General features: G+C 41.9%; 1 protein-coding gene across 2 annotated transcripts in view; it reads right to left on the bottom strand.

Annotated features, from left to right (window-relative positions):
• Positions 1-1,898: 1,898 nt before the first annotated feature.
• LOC140105384 (WASH complex subunit 2C-like) overlaps positions 1,899-19,242 on the bottom strand; it is a 42,544-nt gene continuing 25,200 nt past the window's right edge. Inside the window, exons 22-30 of one of the 2 annotated variants that reach the window (XM_072129318.1) lie at positions 16,300-16,476; positions 15,260-15,391; positions 14,671-14,772; positions 12,341-12,442; positions 11,267-11,329; positions 10,812-11,012; positions 7,783-8,373; positions 6,230-6,407; positions 1,899-2,683 (exon numbers count right to left, since the gene is read on the bottom strand). In XM_072129318.1, coding sequence (XP_071985419.1) covers positions 2,544-2,683; positions 6,230-6,407; positions 7,783-8,373; positions 10,812-11,012; positions 11,267-11,329; positions 12,341-12,442; positions 14,671-14,772; positions 15,260-15,391; positions 16,300-16,476 — 1,686 coding nt within the window. In that variant the 3' untranslated portion in view covers positions 1,899-2,543. The remainder of the gene's footprint in view (positions 2,684-6,229; positions 6,408-7,782; positions 8,374-10,811; positions 11,013-11,266; positions 11,330-12,340; positions 12,443-14,670; positions 14,773-15,259; positions 15,392-16,299; positions 16,477-19,242) is intronic. The other variant, XM_072129319.1, reaches the window with a different exon arrangement.

The following is a 19,242-nucleotide window of genomic DNA, read 5'->3' as shown; positions in this document are numbered from 1 at the left end:
TAGGACACAGCTGTTTACACTTCCGCAATGAAGAAAAACATTCTCAAATCAGGGAAAGGCCTGGTAACATATAAAAATGCACCAGCACACTGAGCATGCTCTGTATACTGGGTGACTGCACATTATAGCCAGGTGTACTACCCCTGGCTTCTCCTGATGCACTGAGCATGCTCTGTATACCGGGTGACTGCACAGTATAGCCATGTGTACTACCCCTGGCTTCTCTTGATACACTGTGCATGCTCTGTATACCGGGTGACTGCACATTATAGCCATGTGTACTACCCCTGGCTGCTCCTGATGCACTAAGCATGCTCTGTATACTGGGTGACTGCACAGTATAGCCATGTGTACCACCCCAGGCTGCTCCTGATGCACTGAGCATGCTCTGTATACTCCGTGACTGCACATTATAGCCATGTGTACTACCCCTGGCTTCTCCTGATGCACTGAGCATGCTCTGTATACTGGGTGACTGCACATTATAGCCATGTGTACTACCCCTGGCTGCTCCTGATACACGGTGCATGCTCTGTATACTGGGTGACTGCACAGTATAGCCATGTGTACTACCCCTGGCTGCTCCTGATGCACTAAGCATGCTCTGTATACTGGGTGACTGCACAGTATAGCCATGTGTACCACCCCAGGCTGCTCCTGATGCACTGAGCATGCTCTGTATACTCAGTGACTGCACATTATAGCCATGTGTACTACCCCTGGCTTCTCCTGATGCACTGAGCATGCTCTGTATACTGGGTGACTGCACAGTATAGCCATGTGTACTACCCCTGGCTTCTCCCAGTGCACTGAGCATGCTCTTGATAATGGCTGACTGAACAGTAAAGTTAAGTGAACTACCCCATCCTCATCCAGCACCTGCTTTGCATACTAGGTGACTGAACTATGAAGCCAGGTGATGTACTCTTCTCCGCCAGGCCCACAGCACAAGACAAAGGTGAGCTGAACTGCTGGCGGTTATGATTACAAAATTGCCTAAAAGACTGACACTTAGCAAATATAAATCATACAAATGCATAAATCTATTATATCTGAGTATTTATAGAAGATGATCACTCATGTAAGCTCAGCCCTGCCAATGTAAAACACTGGGCATTTTCTTCACCGTCTTCTGTGCAGGTGCAGTTAGAGAAGATGTGGCTGACTACTTCTGTGCATTTGCTTAACATCTGCAGTAAGGCTGCGATCACCAGCTCTGCTCACGTCGTGTTCATAACGCGTTGCTAGCGCACAGAGGACAAGCCTCGTGGAAATGCATGTGATAGACAATGCAAGACACCCAGACCTGGTTACCGATCGCATACGTTTCTCTGCGTTATGAACGCAACGGCGGAACGTGTGACCGCGGGCTAACAGCACAGAAGAATACATCCATTAAATTCCATAACTTAGGTTACAGTATTACACAATTCTATAATTATTACCCCTTTATACAAAATATATAGGATCTTTGTTTGTATTATTCTCACCGATCTTCCATCTCCATATAAGACACGGCAAAATATCCATTTATTATAAGCACATTTTTGTATTGTAGTCCTTTAAGTTTATGTTCTACACTTCTTCATCCATAATATGTATGTTATGTATTTACTACCAAGTAGAGGATCAAGATTCCTTTAAGGAAAAGTTGTAGTTGCTTGGGGCAGTAGGCCAATGCTGGTCTAGGTCTATTAGCCTACAGCTAATCATAAACCATAGAAATCACAATCCCTATGCGCTGGATACATTAGGGAAAGGTTATTCCACACCAGACACATAATTCCATAATATTCATTACATAATGTTACATAAAATTCTGAAAAACCCTTAGTATAGCAATAGAGTGGTTGGTTTGAGGTGTAATTGGCATAAAAAAAATAGCTGTGACCCTCTGCTATAGAAGGTGTTTTTATTTGTTAGACATCTAGATATAATTATGTTTTCTGACAAAGATTTACAGTATATATTTTAGAAATGTACTGTGCTCTGGATACAAGTTGGATTTGTCCTACCAACATCATGCAATCTGTCATAACGTAGATTTGGGTTTAATAAATGTAGATGACCCTTACTGTACCAAATATGGAGAGAATTTATTTTATCTAGCACTAAAGGTTGACCTCTTCTTTGTAATAGAGAATGGTCTGATATTGACATTGTGTAATATCCAACTTGATCCACAGTTAAGTTACTTCATCTCAGACTGATTTATAACAGAAGCTCAAGGTTAGAGCGCAATCTCCTACACTGAGAATACATCAGACTGCACCGCTATGGAATGTCTTCTGCATTGGTCAGAACGAGGCCGTCCTGCTCAATACACCAGCCCTTGTAATACATACATAACATCGGAGATGATCACGTCTTCCAGGTATGAAAGTTTGGCACAGACATTTAAGTGCTTAAAACAAGCTAAAACCCTTCATTCTTTAGCCTACACGGTGTAAGTAAAATAGTCTACTGCTGATAATAGGCCATGAATATGATGAAATGACATGGAGTCGTGGAAATATTCAATCAATCTCAAGGCTGGTCAGTCCTTATTTACCAAAAGCATTTAGGGGATCATCAAAGGCCGTGGAAGCCTTGGTATCGGGCTTTGCTTCAGACCCATGAGAAGACGATTTGGATTTTGACTTGGTCTTCTTTACATTAGAGATTGACGCTGAAAATATGTCATCTGTATGGAAAGATAGAAAATATATATTTTTATAATGCATTGATACTTCATTGGTGGAGTGGTGGCACTAATATAACAGCAACTTTCCTATTGAAATGTGAAATCACACTGTAACGGTCTGAACCGATCAATGGTTATGGGAGGGAAAGATTTTGTATTGGGGCATCACGGAGGGTAAAATAAAGATCTGACTCTGCTCTAACACAAGCCTGGGTATCTCAAGTATTCAGTAAGTGTATTGAATGCAAAATATTGTGTTGGCATCAGCGATCTATACCACTTGACCTAAAAAGAGGGCATACAACTGGAGCATATATACACTTTTATAAACCTAAAACACTCATTGGTATGGGGCCCTTGCACCCAATATACATCAAAGCATAAAATACAAAATAAAACTTAAAAAAAAGAAATCCTACAAATAGTGCAAACCAATGTAGCTAAGTTTTAATAGAGGTCCAATACTTTATAGATGAATGCAGATAAATGTCTGTATCGATAGGATAAGATGGAAAATTTTCAGTGCAAAAGTGTAAAAAAACAATTTCGATTGAGATTATATATGACATTGTTGCAAATCCAAACTACTGAATCTATTTGTTTATGTCCATGCACTTCAAAAAAGGGCGGCCAAATATCAAGATAATGGATAAAGAGTATTATGGTATATCAAAAGCATAGCAATCACTTCCCGGAGGGATGGGATGTAATCCTCCGCTCATGCGCAGCACAACCAGGCTTGTCACAGGTTCCAAACGTATGAAAGGTTCACTGCAAGTTTCCAACTCGTTAGGTTACAATCCTTGAGTAGATGGAACAATATTTAACCCCTTAACGACCTTGCCCTTATCGATAACTTTTTTTATTTTTTACATGTAAAGAGCTGTATATGGGCTTGTTTTCTGGGTAACAAATTGCACCTCATAGTGATGGTATTTAATATTCCATGCCGTTTACTGAGAAACGGGAAAAAATTTGAAATGCAGTCAAAATGGTGGGCTTGGATTTTACGGCTTTCACCGTACGTCCCAAATGACATGTCTACTTTATTCTTTGGTTTGGTACGATCACGGGGATAACAAATTTGTATAGGTTTTATAATGTTTTCATACATTTACAAAAATAAAAACGAGACAACCTCAAGTCTTCGGAAGACCCGAGGCCATCATGGCAACCAATTGGCGCTCCTCACTGTCCTCAGTGACAATGTGCCGCCATCTTTTTGAAGCCGCAATCGCGGGGATAGCAATGTGCAGCAAAGACTTACCGGCCCATGAGCCCTCTCCATGTACCCGCACCCGCCGCTACCCGTCGGTAAGGAGTTAAAGGCAAGTATTTCGTTAAGCGCCCAAGATTTTGTCCTCCACACATTGATCGTAGCCGATAATGAAACGGTGTTGCCGTCTTGTCTAGTAATTCCATAAAAACGGAATAACAGATCAGATACAGGCAGTTCCCGGATTACATAATAGATAGAGCCTGTAGGTTTGTTCTTAAGTTGAATTTGTATGCAAGTCGGAACTGTAGATTTTATTATTGTAATCCCAGACAGAACTTTTTTGGTCTCTGTGACAATTGGATTTTAAAAATGTTGGGTTGTTATAAGAACCAGGATTAACACTAAATCTTCATTACAGACACCTGTGATAACTGTTATAGCTAATTATTGTAGCCTAGGACTAAAGTACAATAAATTACCAATATCCAGAGGTCCGTTTGTAACTAGGGGTCGTATGTAAATCGAGTGCTCTTAAGTAGGGGACCACCTGTAATATAGTTTAGGCAACCAGATGCGTTTCGGAGGGGCTCCCTCCTTCCTCAGTGGCAAGATCGTGTCAATGGTACTGACTGCACAGCAAGGGGTTAAGATACATTACATTAAAGGACATTTACCACTAGGATGAATGATTGTAAACATGCACACTGACATACTGGTGTGTTCCCCCTCTAATAGGATTCGCTCTTCCTTTAGCTTCTCAGGACCTTGTTTATATGAAAAAAGGTTTTCAACATTATGAAAAAGAACCAGAGGGGCTCCATGGTCCATAGATGTCATTGGATTCTGGAGCCCCTCAGGCTCATTTTAGCTTTTTGTTTTAATTTTGTATTTAATGCTTGTATATTAGGTGCAAGGGTCCGACACCAATGAGTGTTTTATGTTTATGAAGGTGTATACATGCTCCAGTTTTATGTCCCCACATTTAATTTAGGTCACATAGTGTAGATCTGATGCCAAAGATTATTCTGATCCATTCTTTATCTATAGGACTGCCATGGATCTGCAAGTACAGTACTCAGTGATAGACCGTGAATGGAGTAGTGGCTAATGTTCTGACTATGTCCTAAAAGGATACAAGGGATCCCAGCGATCAAATATTTAAAGGACACCTGTCATCAGGTCTCTGCCACTAGTCCTGTCACTACTACCTGTTGGAGCAGCTGACAAAGATCCATCCCAGCCTTTATCTAGTCACTTCATACATTAATTATTGTAAAATCATAATTTATTTATTATGTAAATGAGGCTGGTCACATGGTCAGAGGCAGTGATGTCACCCCTGTTACCCCTCCCCTCTCCTCCCCCTGCTCATGTCTGTGTGTAATGTATAGTAAAGCATTGCTAGTGTGTGCTGCATCTGCTGTCCTCCTAATATACAGGTGAGAGACACAGACATCAGCTACACAAGTACCTGACATGTTCTGCTAGAACATGGCTGCAGCCTGGAGCTGTTGTATCTCTGATACATACACACACACAGAGGCTGGAGGGGGTGTGGCCACCAGCAAGCACATGTAGCAGCCATCACAGCGTTACACAGGCTGTCAGTCAAGTAGTGGGGGTGTGGCTGTACCTCCCACTCATGAATAAGCTGGACACCTTGAATATGCTAATGCTTCATTGGACATTTAACAGGTCATTTGCATACAGCTTTAGGACCTCATTGCTTAGGTTTACAGGCATGTAGAGGGACAATGAAGGGATAGAGACAATGCTCTCTAATGGCAGTTTATGAAAATCTATTTAGATTAGAGGGGTTATTTTGCATGACAGGTTCTCTTTAACCCCTTTACATTTTAACATCTCTATCATATCTCCAATGTCATAGGAGCCTTAAATGCATGCTGATGGGGGAACAGGAGGTGAACAAATTCTTTAATCAGTGTATGAATGGCAAAGCCGGACCATAGTAAACACTAACTTGCTGCACTTTTCTTAAAGACAAGTACATCCCATAATGCTGGTAGCACACTGCATAACTGGGGGGAACCGTAGCCCGATCACATATACGCTTTGAGGGAAACGCATGGGATCGATAACCAGGACCCGGTGTCTTGCATTTAAACAGTACAAGACCTGGTTACCAATCGCATGCGTTTCCCTAGAAATGAAAGCAACACTAACAGAACTTGTGACCGCGGCCTAAGCCAAGGCTGAATTAGTGTTTTGACACTGAAGTGTGAATAAAACAGTTGATTTGGACTTTATACCTGTGTGTGTCCCTGCTTCCTGCACTACTACCGTGTGTCTGCCAGAGCTATACATACCCATGTCATCATCAAATATCGATTTAGGCTCTGCTTTCTTTTTGGACTTCTTCTCTTTAGGTTTTTGCGTGAAATCAGAAAAAATATCAGCACCATCAAACAGGTTAAGTTCTGATGCCCCTTTCTTCTCTTTTGCTTTCTTTACTGGCTTGACAGCCTCTGCTGCAAATATATCATCCTAAGAAACAAAAAAAACCCCCAAATCTATAGATCAGCTCATTAGGACAAGTCACTTAATGTTCTATGCAATATCAATACAAAAAGTGGCAAGACAAGCAATGGGAGATTTTCTATTAGCCATCAGTATTGTTAAATATCCTCATTATGTCACATTAGTAGAGCCCAGCGCTCGGCTATCTCTGGCATTCATAGACATTAAATGTGAGTACTCTAAATTCTGGTGCTATGTGCTTAACAATTTCCAACACTAATATACAACTGAATAAGATGGCAGGTTGTGTGCACGACCATCAGCTTCACCAATTAGTAAGAAAGGGACTCCCATTCTCCAGATTGCTGGGGGTCCTATTCTGGTGATTGTTCGGTGTTCAACCAGTTGGACTTCAATCAGCTGGTCATGTGCAATCTGGTAAAATAGAGATAACTTAAAAGGAAACCTACGATCAGGAATGTACCTGTTAAGGTAGATCTGATGGTAGGTTTTAACTAACATTCTAATGCCGCTTTGACACAACCATATATGGCAGCCGTGTGCTAGCCATATGTACAACGACTAGCAGATGGCCGCCATAGAAGTGCACTTATAGCCAAGGATCTAAAACGGCACGCTCTGAGTGTGGCCACGCGGCATGGCTCTATGGAGAGGAGAGGGATGAGCAGCTGAACGTGTACCATGTCCAGGACCCATTATTGTGAAAGCAGCCTTAGCCCTAAATTATCTTTCCATATCCTATAACATTTCCTAACCTTATCTAAACTTTATCTACCGAATTTGCTCATTTTTAGCAGAGGCTAGTGGCACAAAGACTAGCTTCTCCGGGCTGTCCCACCTCCTAAGTCGGCATGACACGGCTTCTTCAATTCCTCAATCTCTGCACATGCATAGTGGCCCCTTCAGAGCCGACAGCTTTCACAATATGTGCGTTTACTCTACCACACAAGCCAAATATCGAGAGCATGCAGACACGGAAGGAGGTGGGACAGCAGAGGCTACTGGGGGCGTACAGTAGCCTTTGCTCCCAGAGCCTGGAGAGGTTACTCCATGCCCCAGTAGCCTCTGACGAAAATTTGCTTATTAGTTAGATAAAGTTTTGACAAGGTTAAGAAGTATTATAGGATTAGGGAAAAATAATTTAGGGGTTAGAATGTTAGTAGGAACCTACCATCAGATCTACTTTAATTGGTAGATTTCGGATGGTAACTTTCCTTTAAGAAGTTGGTGCACTGGAGGTGTCCCTATTTTGTTACAAAAATCCTGACAATAAGCAATAACTGAGTGAGTTTCTTGCTGATCAATTGTAGTCAGTATTTTATCTGCAGTAAAGCCAGTTTTGTAGGATTCCCCTTCCCCTCCATAGAAAACAACCACTTACCTCAAACGTGTCACTGGTTGTGGACTTATCTTTAGGAGCAACAGGTTGAGCATCTTCTTTTATCTGAGGTTTCTGAAACCCAAAAAGATCATCTTCGGGCTCCGGCTCCATCATCGAGGTGGACTGCGGTGTCTTTTTAGGTTTGTTTTTTATGGACTTAAATAAGTCATCATCGCTGCCATCACCAAAGACAGATGAGGATTTCTTCTCCTGATCTAAGAAAGACTTCTTAGAATACTCGCTCCCTGAAGACTCTTCTTTCTGGGGTTTGGATGCAACTGGGTGTGACATGGAGTTATCTGTAAAGAGGTCAGAACCAAATAGATCATAGACATCAGGAGTCAGAGGGTTCACTGCCGCCTTCATCTGTGCTCTGGGCTGGATGTCATTTTCAGAGAAGGATAACTTCATAGTTGAAATCTCATCTCGATCTGTTCTCCAGTTTGACTCCACTAGTCCCGGATCAGTCTTTGCAGCTGATGTAGGCGACACTGGAGAGGAAAGATCTTCAGTCTCTCCAGAACCTTGGGATGACAGTTTCCTTCCCATCCGTGTAGGAGGTCTTCTTTTACCACCAACTTTCACACGAGTCTGATAAATAAGTTACAATGCACAAAAATACTTAGGAAACACAAAAAAGAAAATACACATGCAACCAGGTAAGTATAATATATACGTGAAGGATAGTTTCTGCCAGAGACTGTTTTGGAAATAAGTTAACGTATTCACTTGTATGAGAGCCGCGCCTTAATGGCAGATGAATGGCCCTGCACTACAGATGGAGCAGAGTGACTCGCACCACCACAATTTACAGATCTGCATAGAATAATACACTGCTCAAAAAAAATAAAGAGAACACTTAAACAACACAATAAAACTCAAACTTCTGTGAAACTGTCCACCTAGGAAGCCACACTGATTGACAAATATTTACATGCTGCTGTGCAAATGGAATAGAAAACAACGGTTCTGGTGGTGGGGACCACAGACCACTTGTGAGTACCAATGCTTTCTGGATGATGTCTTGTTAATTTTGAATGTTGGTGGTGCTTTCAGGCTCGTGGTAGCATGACATGGACTTTACAACCCACACAAGGGGTTCAAGTAGTGCAGCTCCTCCAGTATGGTAAATCAATGGAGCTTTTGCAGGAAGGTTTGCTGTGTCTGTTTGGTAGCATCCAGAGGCTGGAGGTGCCACCAGGAGACAGGCAAGTACACCAGGAGATGTGGAGGGGGCTGTATGAGGGCAACAACCTAGCAGCAGGACCACTACCCCCATCTTTGTACAAGAGGAACAGGAGGAGCACAGCCAGAGCCCTGCAAAATGACCTACAGCAGCCACAAATGTGTCTGCACAAACAGTTAGAAACCGACTTCATGAGGATGGTATAAGGGCACGACGTCCACAGATGGAGGTTGTGCTCAAAGCTCAACACCGTACAGAGTGCTTGGCATTTGCCACAGAAGACCAGGATTGGCTAATTTGCAACTGGCACCATTTGCTCTTCAAAAAGATGCAAATCACTCCGGCACTTGAGGTCTTTGTGTTCCATCTTAATATTTAGGTTTTCCCTAAAACTACTTGTGGAGGAGATTAACATAAGCGTTTATGGTCTAATGATTTGTTTACATGTGTATTATATTGTACTCATATGTGTTTTACTTAAATACAATTAAACGTTGATTTTAGGGTTTATTGGGGATGTGTCGTTTCCGGAAGTACTTAGTTTATGTCACCAGGTAATCAACATATTAAACCCCCAAATCACATTTGTATTTATGCCATGATTAAGAGTGTCTTGAACATTTGAAACAAGTAGGATATACCCCTCGCTGGTGGATATGGTGATACCATGAATATCATTAATTTTTATGGTGAAATCTCTCCATTATGTGAATAAAAGATTGGAAGCAAAGAGGTTACGCGCCGGAGTGATTTGCATCTTTGTGGCTTAAAGGGGTATTCTCGTCTGGGCACTCACTTTCAGTTTCATTAATCTACCATATATATACATTTTTTCAATTGGATGGGATTAAAAAAAATGTTCCTTTGTGAAGATAATTTGTCATAAATGTAGTCATGTTGTCCCTTAGAAACGAGATAGCTTCCTCGGATATGGCCACCTCCGCTGGAGTGATTGCACAAAGAAACAAATTGTTTTTGCATATGAAATGTCCTGGAGTTACTTCATGTCACACAGCCGTCCTGTGGTAATGATTGCTGAATCCAGGTGGTCAGGCAGGACTCAATAGCGCATGTCTGGCCACCGCTGCCAGAGTGTGACGTGGTCGTATCCGAGGAAGCCATCTCGTTTCTAAGGGACAACATGGCAACATTTATGAGAAATTGTCTTCACACAGGAACGGTTTTTTATTAACATTCAATTGAAGAAATGCTTACATATGGCAGATGAATTTAATTAAATGTAAATGCCCTAATCAGAATACCCCTTTAAGCATCGATGTGGCGGTTTGGACACGTTCCTTTAACATGGCGACGTCTACGATGGAGGTGAGGCGTTGAGTATCTTTAACAATCTATCCATTGCTGGAAGAAACCCAGCACGACTGATCATTATGGGGCAGAAATTAAAACAAAGCTCACTCTATGACTGAGGGTCTGTTTGACCAGAAACGCGTCAGAGAGTAAGCGGTGTTTTGCTTTCTGCTCTTAAACCGCTGTTCCATATGAGGAATAAATAAAGAAGACTATATTTCTTTAAGAGACGTGCAAGTCTGCTGGACATCCTATGGGTCTGCTTTTGCCCATCTTTTGGTGCAGATTGATCCCTGCAGCCTGAGGTGAGCTGGTGGTGACTTTTCTCTTTCATAGACTGATCATTATAGGGTCTGGATGTCAGAAACCCATAAATCTGGTATTGATGACCTAAGACAAGTAACCAGTATAAAAATGTCCTCTAACCTAGAATTTCGGTTTAATACTGCTCCAACACACATGTTTACCTAAATTATAAGTAGTAAACTAAACTGCAATACTATATTATATACAAAAAAGGAATATATAATACCTTATTAGCATTATGAAGAGTGTCAACTTGTGCTGGGGTTTCAAAACATGCGCCCTCCAAATTTTGACTGATAGATTTTGAAGGTAAGTTATCCTCTGCGGCCAATGCGACTTGAGCTTCTGCCATAGTTGTAGCCCTCATTCCAGACAACTTAGGAACAGCACCAGGTAACAATGCAGCAGGATTGATCAGCAAGTTGGCCTGAAAAAATATCGGAAACAAATGACTTCATATTCAGTTGTAGTTATTATGTCTTATTGTGAGCTCCTGCATCAGATAGGAAGAAGGTGGCATTGGGACGAGAATAAGCGGCATGCACTATGCAGGAGGAGAATAGTGGTCAGCCAGGTCCAAGCACTGCTAGTGGGAGAAAGTAAAGTTTTGAAGGATAGCATAAAAAGATTGGTAAAATAATCTTAGCGAGAGAACAGAATATGGTGACGTTTCATAGTTACTTGAAGTTTTCCAATCCGGGAAGACGGACTTTTTGTTTTAACCGGTGCAGGGTCAGTAGTTTTCTGTGTAAAATATATTTATAAACCAAAAATGGAGAAAAACCATACAAATTAATGAAAACTTCAGGAACATAGAATTAACTCTAATTACTGTATATATTTAAAATTCACATGCATTTATTCAAATAGCAGCTAAGTGTATAAAGAGGACCTTCCATCACCTTTACCTCCATCTCTCTGCACAGTTTCATAGACTGCGCTCTTATGATTCTACTGCAAATTGAAATATTCTGTAACCCCAGGACTGATTCCAAAGCATTGGTGCCTATAATTTCAGCACCAGATATGCGGATTAGACCGTCTTATGCAATATAGACTCTCCTTGCCTGACCGCATTCCATGTCCAATGGTAGAAACCTTAGTTTGCATACTGGGAGCTGAAACTAACAGCACTGATTGCTTGGGAATGACAGGATACAGAATAAAAGATCGGATTACAATGGAATCAGGAGAGCAGTGTCTTTTAAGGGCTGCAACATTTTATAGTTTTTGGATGTGGTGCCAAAATTTCTTTAACAAAAGGATTTTTGTAACTTCGCTACTGTACTTTCTATATGCAAGAGCTTCATGTTTATTGTATTATTTTATGTTGGACAAATTTCTAATAAAAAAATGTGTGAAGACCAGGCCTCTTGGGTTCAGATGCACCACAGAAATTCTACTTTGAGGGCAGTTTAATTCTTATTAGGCTGTGAGCATACAGCGGTGCGCTGAAGAGGAGGAGGGGTGAGCCCGCCCCCCCCCCGTCCTCAGGGGGCAACACCACACGGCCGCATAAACAGGGGAAGATACAGCATGCTCTATCTTTTCCCAGAGTACAGTTCTAAACGTGTGTTGCACCATACCGCTGCCAGATCGCCATAGCCATTAATGGGGATGTATACAGCAAGTTTTATGGTGAATTAGTATTTATCGGGGATCATGATGCACTGTACACTATTTATATGAAGCACAGATACCAGCAAAAGCATCCATAACACTTATTAGCTAAAATTTCATTCCAGAGATACAAACCTCTTCAGTCTTGGTCCCCTCATTTCCCTCCAATGGGCCACCAGATTCTTTAGCGGTTTCCAATAATCCTTTTTTGATAACAGTTTTCTTCTCTTGAACCTTCTAGGGTGGTAAAAAAAGAAAGGTATATGATAAATATACATATAAAATCTCCGCCTCCTTGACTTTATGCAACTAGATTACATTTCAATTCAGAGTTCATCTTTATAAAACTGTAAAGGGGTTGCCCACTTCCAGCAAATATTTCATACAGTTTATGTATAGAAAAGTTAACCAATTTTCCAATTTACTTTCTGTATCAATTACTCATGGTTTTCTAGATCTCTGCTTGCTGTCCTGCTATAAAAACTTCTATTTTTATTTCCTGTGGATAGAAATCTGTCCATGTGATGTGATGGAGGTGCACGAGCCGTTATTATCACACAACTCCTATTACTCTATGTGATAATAACGTTCGTGCACCTGCCTGTCCATCACATCACACGACCAGATTTCTATCCACAGGAAGTAATCATAGAAGCGTCCTATAGAAACAGAGCAAGCAGAGATCTAGAAAACCATTAGGAATTGATACAGAAAGTATATTGGAAAATTGGATAACTTTTTCTTACATAAACTATATCAAATATTTGCTGGAAGTGGGCAACCCCTTTAAACATGGGAACAGCGGACTTGAATTATTTATACATTTTTCGGAGGAACAGCACACGAAAGGTACAACCCTGCAAAACAATCAGTCCAGATCACAGAAACCACAGACTGATGCTTCGATTTGTGTTTAGATTTGAGGTATGTGCATTATAGAGGTGAGAATTAATGCTGTGGGCATAGGGAAGGATTATATGCCAGAAACATTAGCTGTCATTTTTACTATTTACTGCAGTGGGATACTTTGCATAGCATACTTTAGTTAAGTTATGTATATGTAGGTAAGGTATTCCTCATACAACTGTCATCCTATTGTCTATCATCCCAGAAATAGGAACTTATACGCAGGGGCGGGAGCGTGGCCTGACGGAGCATGCAGTAAAACGCGCATAGGGAGAGCTCCCACCGGTTATCCTGCTCTTATCTGCTTCCTGCCCGGGATCTGGCCCCAGAACCGAAGATCCTGCTGCAGACACCCCAAGGCACACTTCGGTATTGGCACAGCCACAAATATGCCCTCTAAAGGCACTCGCAGCGCAAAAAAAACCTCCCGCGGCCCTGATTTCCAAGATGGCGCCGTCGCCTCCGCGTCTACTCCCGCCGGCAGAAAAAACATTGCGGATCGGCTGGGATGCTACTCCCTTAGAAACCAGGAGGGATCCAATTATTCGGTTCGTGGCCAACGCGACTCTATCAGGACTGATATCCGACTCTTACTAGATACATTTTTGTACAGTCATCCCCATAGGGTTAGGCAGAAGTGGGAAAGGGATGCAGGTGATGACTAATGAGAGGGGATACCTGGCCAAAGTGTGGGGAAGCTCCCGCAGGATATGGCTCACCTTCTGGATAAGGTTTTTTTCTACACAATTACCTAGCTACATACTGCTGTATGTGTTGGGATGCATGGAAGTGCAGTTCACTAAGAGAGGTATAACGGCTGTTGGTTGCCTCCTATTGGTAGAGCAAAAGACAATAGTGGTCCACTGGATACAGGCTGCATCGCCCACTGAGGCAGAATTCCTTGTCAAAGCAAATGGCTCGTTGGTAAACGAACATGCACTATTCCAAAAAAGGGGGAAACCCGACAAATCTGAGAAATTGTGGAGCGAGTGGTTGCATACGCCGAGACTGGCATCACAAGCATTACTAAGAGGAAGGATTAGACTGGGGGGTACCAATGTCGGGGTATGAATGATTCTGTATGATAACGAGCTGAAGGGGTGGGGCATGGCCTATGTTATCCTAGATAGGAGTGGGCAGACAAGACCCATCCCAGAATTGTAGAAGGTGAAGCTGTCGTGGAGCGGGGGTATTGTTTGTGTTGTCTTGTTTTCTCAAAAAATTGTGAAACCATCTGTCCCAGTAGCTGCTGATCACATGGGGGAAATAGACAGCAGGAATTAGAGATGAAAGATCCCTAGTCCTGCTGTTCTGCCGTTCCCTACCTCTCCCCTGACAGTTCTTATCTTATCAGCCGATTCATGCACCCTGCAACCTTTTGTGTGTCAAGTCCGATGCCTGCGCCCCCTTACCCTGCAGCTGCTATGGCTACTACAGCCGTAGTTACGCCCTTGCCTATAGGGTAGCCTTTAGAACCAGTATTAAGCTACTTACAATATACGAATATAATCATAAATGTCCATAAACTTTTCACTGATATCATTTATATTAATACTTACTGGGGGTTGTTTTGGCTTAGCAGAAGCAAAGAGGTCATCATTGTCATCATCAAAAAACAATCCTGCTCCTGTTGAGAGTTTAGCGTTTTTGGATTTATCAGACTGAAAAAAAGGAGCCACACATTTATGTTTCAGTTTACCATTTCATTCAAGGATTAGGCTGCATCTACAGATTAAGGTTTTCAGATGCAGTTTTCGATGTCCAAACCAGACAGCCAGGCAGGAGGTCAGACAACGGTGCTCATATCTCAGTAACGGAGGGGGCTACACATACAATTCAAAGTGCCCTGGAATCAGTGAGCAAGCCCCTACATTCTGGTATGTTAAAGTTAATAAGTTTGGGGTGGTGAAAGATCCTCTTTAAAGTCCAACTTACCCTTTTAAAAAAATTTTTGACCTGGAAGTGCGCCAAATACTCCGTAATTTTGTTTCCTGACGCTGTTTATAACTCCTCCGAGAAACACATGCACGCTCTGCTTGACTCATCTTGCTTGTGTTTCAACCCATGGTGAAAAATCTCATGGAGTGACATCGCATGAAGATTTCCGCTTATATTAATAATTAGGTGGGGGTGGGGGGAGAGACTTACTGATTTTTTATTGGTGCTGGCAAACAGATCGACATCTGGGTCATTATCTTCCTGTAGTTCATGACTGAAGAGAAGTTCCTCATCTTGAAACACTCCAGTGCTCTTTCCTTGAGTGCTTTTTTCTACAGGGTCCTGAAATGGTTAAGAAAAATGCTGGTTGCCTTGTGTTTAAAAGTCGAGTCCCCACCCCTGTCTGGGGAGGGAAGTTATGTATATTTTATGTACTCTAGTTAATCTGTTTTTCACTGTGTAAAAAAACTGGAAAAATGTTTGATTCAAAAAAGTAGTTACAGCATGTGAGAAATTCTGTGCAAACCCATTATCACTGTATAATATACAGACCACTAGTGTCCAATGGAGACAGCCCCCAAGACACACAATCAAATATATTAGAATGTATATATCAGAACCCAAGTCTAATGAAAACAAATCAAGAAAATACAGGTGGTCCCCTACTTAAGAAGACTCGACTTACATACGACCCATAGTTACAAACAGACCTCTGGATATTGGTAATTTATTGTACTTTAGTCCTAGGCTACAATGATCAGCTATAACAGTTATCACAGGTGTCTGTAATGAAGCTTTAGCGTTAATCCTGACAACCCAACATTTTTAAATTCCAATAGTCACAGAGACCAAAAAAGTTCTGGCTGGGATTACAATGATAAAATATACAGTTCCGACTTACATACAAACTCAACTTAAGAACAAACCTTCAGACCCTATCTTGTATGTAACCCGGGGACTGCCTGTATAGAAAACTCAGCCAAGCCCGCCGTTTATAAACCGGTTGTTCAGTCTTGGCTAAGATGCTGCATGCAATAGAGAGAGCAGAGTGGTGCAAAAACATGAAATAATGCTAAATTGTGGTAGGAATAAGCTTTATAACATTTGGAGTGCAGGGCTTACTCCCTTCTTAAGACCCATTATAATGTGATACTATAGGAAAATATAGGACAGTGACATGTCTGCCTACCAATGGATCGAGAAGTGGTCCTTCAAAATGAACCAAGAAAACAGACAAAACAACCACTTACCTTCCCAGGACTCTGCTGTATAATATTAGTTGCAAACTGATCTTCCATATCGTCCTCTGCATTCCCAAAAAGACTCAGTACATTCTTACTTTTCACCTTACTCGCTTGCTTGACAGGTTGTGGAGGCGATGCAAACAGATCCTCGCCATCGGATTCCTCAAAAGAAACTGGTTTTACCTGATAGGATTGAGAGAAAAAAAAAACAAAACATAAACACAAAACCAAACACTAAGCATAAAAATATATATATAGCGAAAACACAGATTTTAACCCCTTAAAGGACATCTACCACCAGTTTATCGGTGGTAGACTGTCCTATAATGTATGCTTGTTACCTCTAAGGGATGTTGAGCTAGATCCTGAGCCTCCGTATGATGCAGAAAAAAAAAAAAAAAAAAAAGTTTAAAAATATGCAAATTAGCGCCCCAGTTACCTGAGCACCTCACGGCCGCTGCGCTACTTAATTTATGCAAGCTGCCCAGTTCATCAATATTCACCCCCCTCCCACTGCTTGTTCTGGCCCGACAGCCGGTGACGTCATCCAACTGTCTGGAAATCTCGCACATGCGCAAGATCTTCTACCTTGTGCATTCTGCAGGTTTGCCGTGTGGGTGCGCAACAAATCCATGCACAAGATTTCCAGACAGCTAGAGGACGTCACCGGCTGTATGGGCAGAGTGAGCGGCGGGAGGGGTCAATATTAATGAGCAGGGAGGAGCATGATTAAATTAAGTAGTGGTGGAGCCATTAGGCGCTTAGGTGACTTGAGCCTGAGCGCCTCAGGCTAATTTGCATATTTTTAAAACCTTCTTTTCTGCATAATACGGAGGCTCAGGATTTAGTTGCGGCACAGGCCGCAGCGTCAGTCAAAGGGTTAACACCCAGCCATCACATACTGCATGTGTTACCTTTGGTGTATGCTGTAATATGCACCAAACACCAAAATTAACACCCGGAATCCATGATGGCAGGGTGTTAACCTTTTGAATGCTGTTGTAGAGGATTTCACCATACTGGCACTCTAGGACCTTTACAGATCTATAGCAAATACTCTATATACTGCAATACAGAAGTATTGCAGTAGAGGCGGTCCCCTACTTAAGAACACTCGACTTACATACGACCCCTAGTTACAAACGGACCTCTGGATATTTATTGTGCTTTAGTCCTAGGCTACAATAAACAGCTGTAACAGCTATCACAGGTGTCTGTAATGAAGCTTTAGTGTTAATATTGATTCTTATGACAACCCAACATTTTTAAAATCCAATTGTCACAGAGACCAAAAAAGTTCTGGCTGGGATTACAATGATAAAATATACAGTTCCGACTTACATACAAATTCAACTTAAGAACAAACCTACAGACCCTATCTTGTATGTAACCCAGGGACTGCCTGTATATAGTAGAAGCAATCAGATCCCCAGGGGGTTAAAGCACCTTAGGGCGTGTTCTAAAGAATAGTAATAAAAAAACATGTAAAATAAATAAATAAATAAAAAGTTAGAATCACCCTCACTCCCCCGACCGGATATAAAACTAAACAACTAAAATCCTAAAACATGTTAGGTATCACAGCATACCGAAAGTCCAGATCTATCAAGGTACAAATACTGTTATTCCCAGAAAATTGTGCCCAAATGTACAAAACAACACAGTGCTGTGCGTGTGTGTGAATGAATGGATGTAGCAGTGCTGTGCGTGTGTGTGAATGAATGGATGGATGTAGCAGAGCTGTGCGTGTGTGTGAATGAATGGATGTAGCAGAGCTGCGCGTGTGTGTGAATGAATGGATGTAGCAGAGCTGCGCGTGTGTGTGAATAAATGGATGTAGCAGAGCTGTGCGTGTGTTTTAATAAATGGATGTAGCAGAGCTGTGCGTGTGTGTGAATAAATGGATGTAGCAGAGCTGTGCGTGTGTGTGAATAAATGGATGTAGCAGAGCTGTGCGTGTGTGTGAATAAATGGATGTAGCAGAGCTGTGCGTGTGTGAATAAATGGATGTAGCAGAGTTGTGTGTGAATAAATGGATGTAGCAGAGCTGTGTGTGAATGAATGGATGTAGCAGAGTTGTGTGTGGATAAATGGATGTAGCAGAGTTGTGTGTGGATAAATGGATGTAGCAGAGCTGTGTGTGGATAAATGGATGTAGCAGAGCTGTGCGTGTGTGTGAATGAATGGATGTACTAGAGTTGTGTGTGGATAAATGGATGTAGCAGAGCTGTGCGTGTGTGTGAATAAATGGATGTAGCAGAGCTGTGCATGTGTGTGAATGGATGGATGTAGCAGAGCTGTGCGTGTGTGAATGAATGGATGTAGCAGAGTTGTGTGTGAATAAATGGATGTAGCAGAGCTGTGTGAATAAATGGATGTAGCAGAGCTGTGTGAATAAATGGATGTAGCAGAGCTGTGTGAATAAATGGATGTAGCAGAGCTGTGTGAATAAATGGATGTAGCAGAGCTGTGTGTGAATGAATGTAGCAGAGCTGTGTGTGAATGAATGTAGCAGAGCTGTGTGTGAATGAATGTAGCAGAGCTGTGTGTGAATGAATGTAGCAGAGCTGTGTGTGAATGAATGGATGTAGCAGAGCTGTGCGTGTGTGTGAATGAATGGATGTAGCAGAGCTGTGCGTGTGTGTGAATAAATGGATGTAGCAGAGCTGTGCGTGTGTGTGAATAAATGGATGTAGCAGAGTTGTGTGTGAATAAATGGATGTAGCAGAGCTGTGCGTGTGTGTGAATGAATGGATGCAGCAGAGTTGTGTGTGAATGAATAGATGCAGCAGAGTTGTGTGTGAATTAAAGGATGCAGCAGAGTTGTGTGTGAATTAATGGATGCAGCAGAGTTGTGTGTGAATTAATGGATGCAGCAGAGTTGTGTGTGAATTAATGGATGCAGCAGAGTTGTGTGTGAATTAATGGATGCAGCAGAGCTGTGTGTGA

Source organism: Engystomops pustulosus, chromosome 11 (genome assembly GCF_040894005.1).
Source record: "Engystomops pustulosus chromosome 11, aEngPut4.maternal, whole genome shotgun sequence".
In the NCBI taxonomy this organism is placed as follows: Eukaryota; Metazoa; Chordata; class Amphibia; order Anura; family Leptodactylidae; genus Engystomops; species Engystomops pustulosus.
The sequence above is the reverse complement of the archived record's forward strand: the minus strand, read 5'-3'. Positions and strand labels throughout refer to the sequence as shown.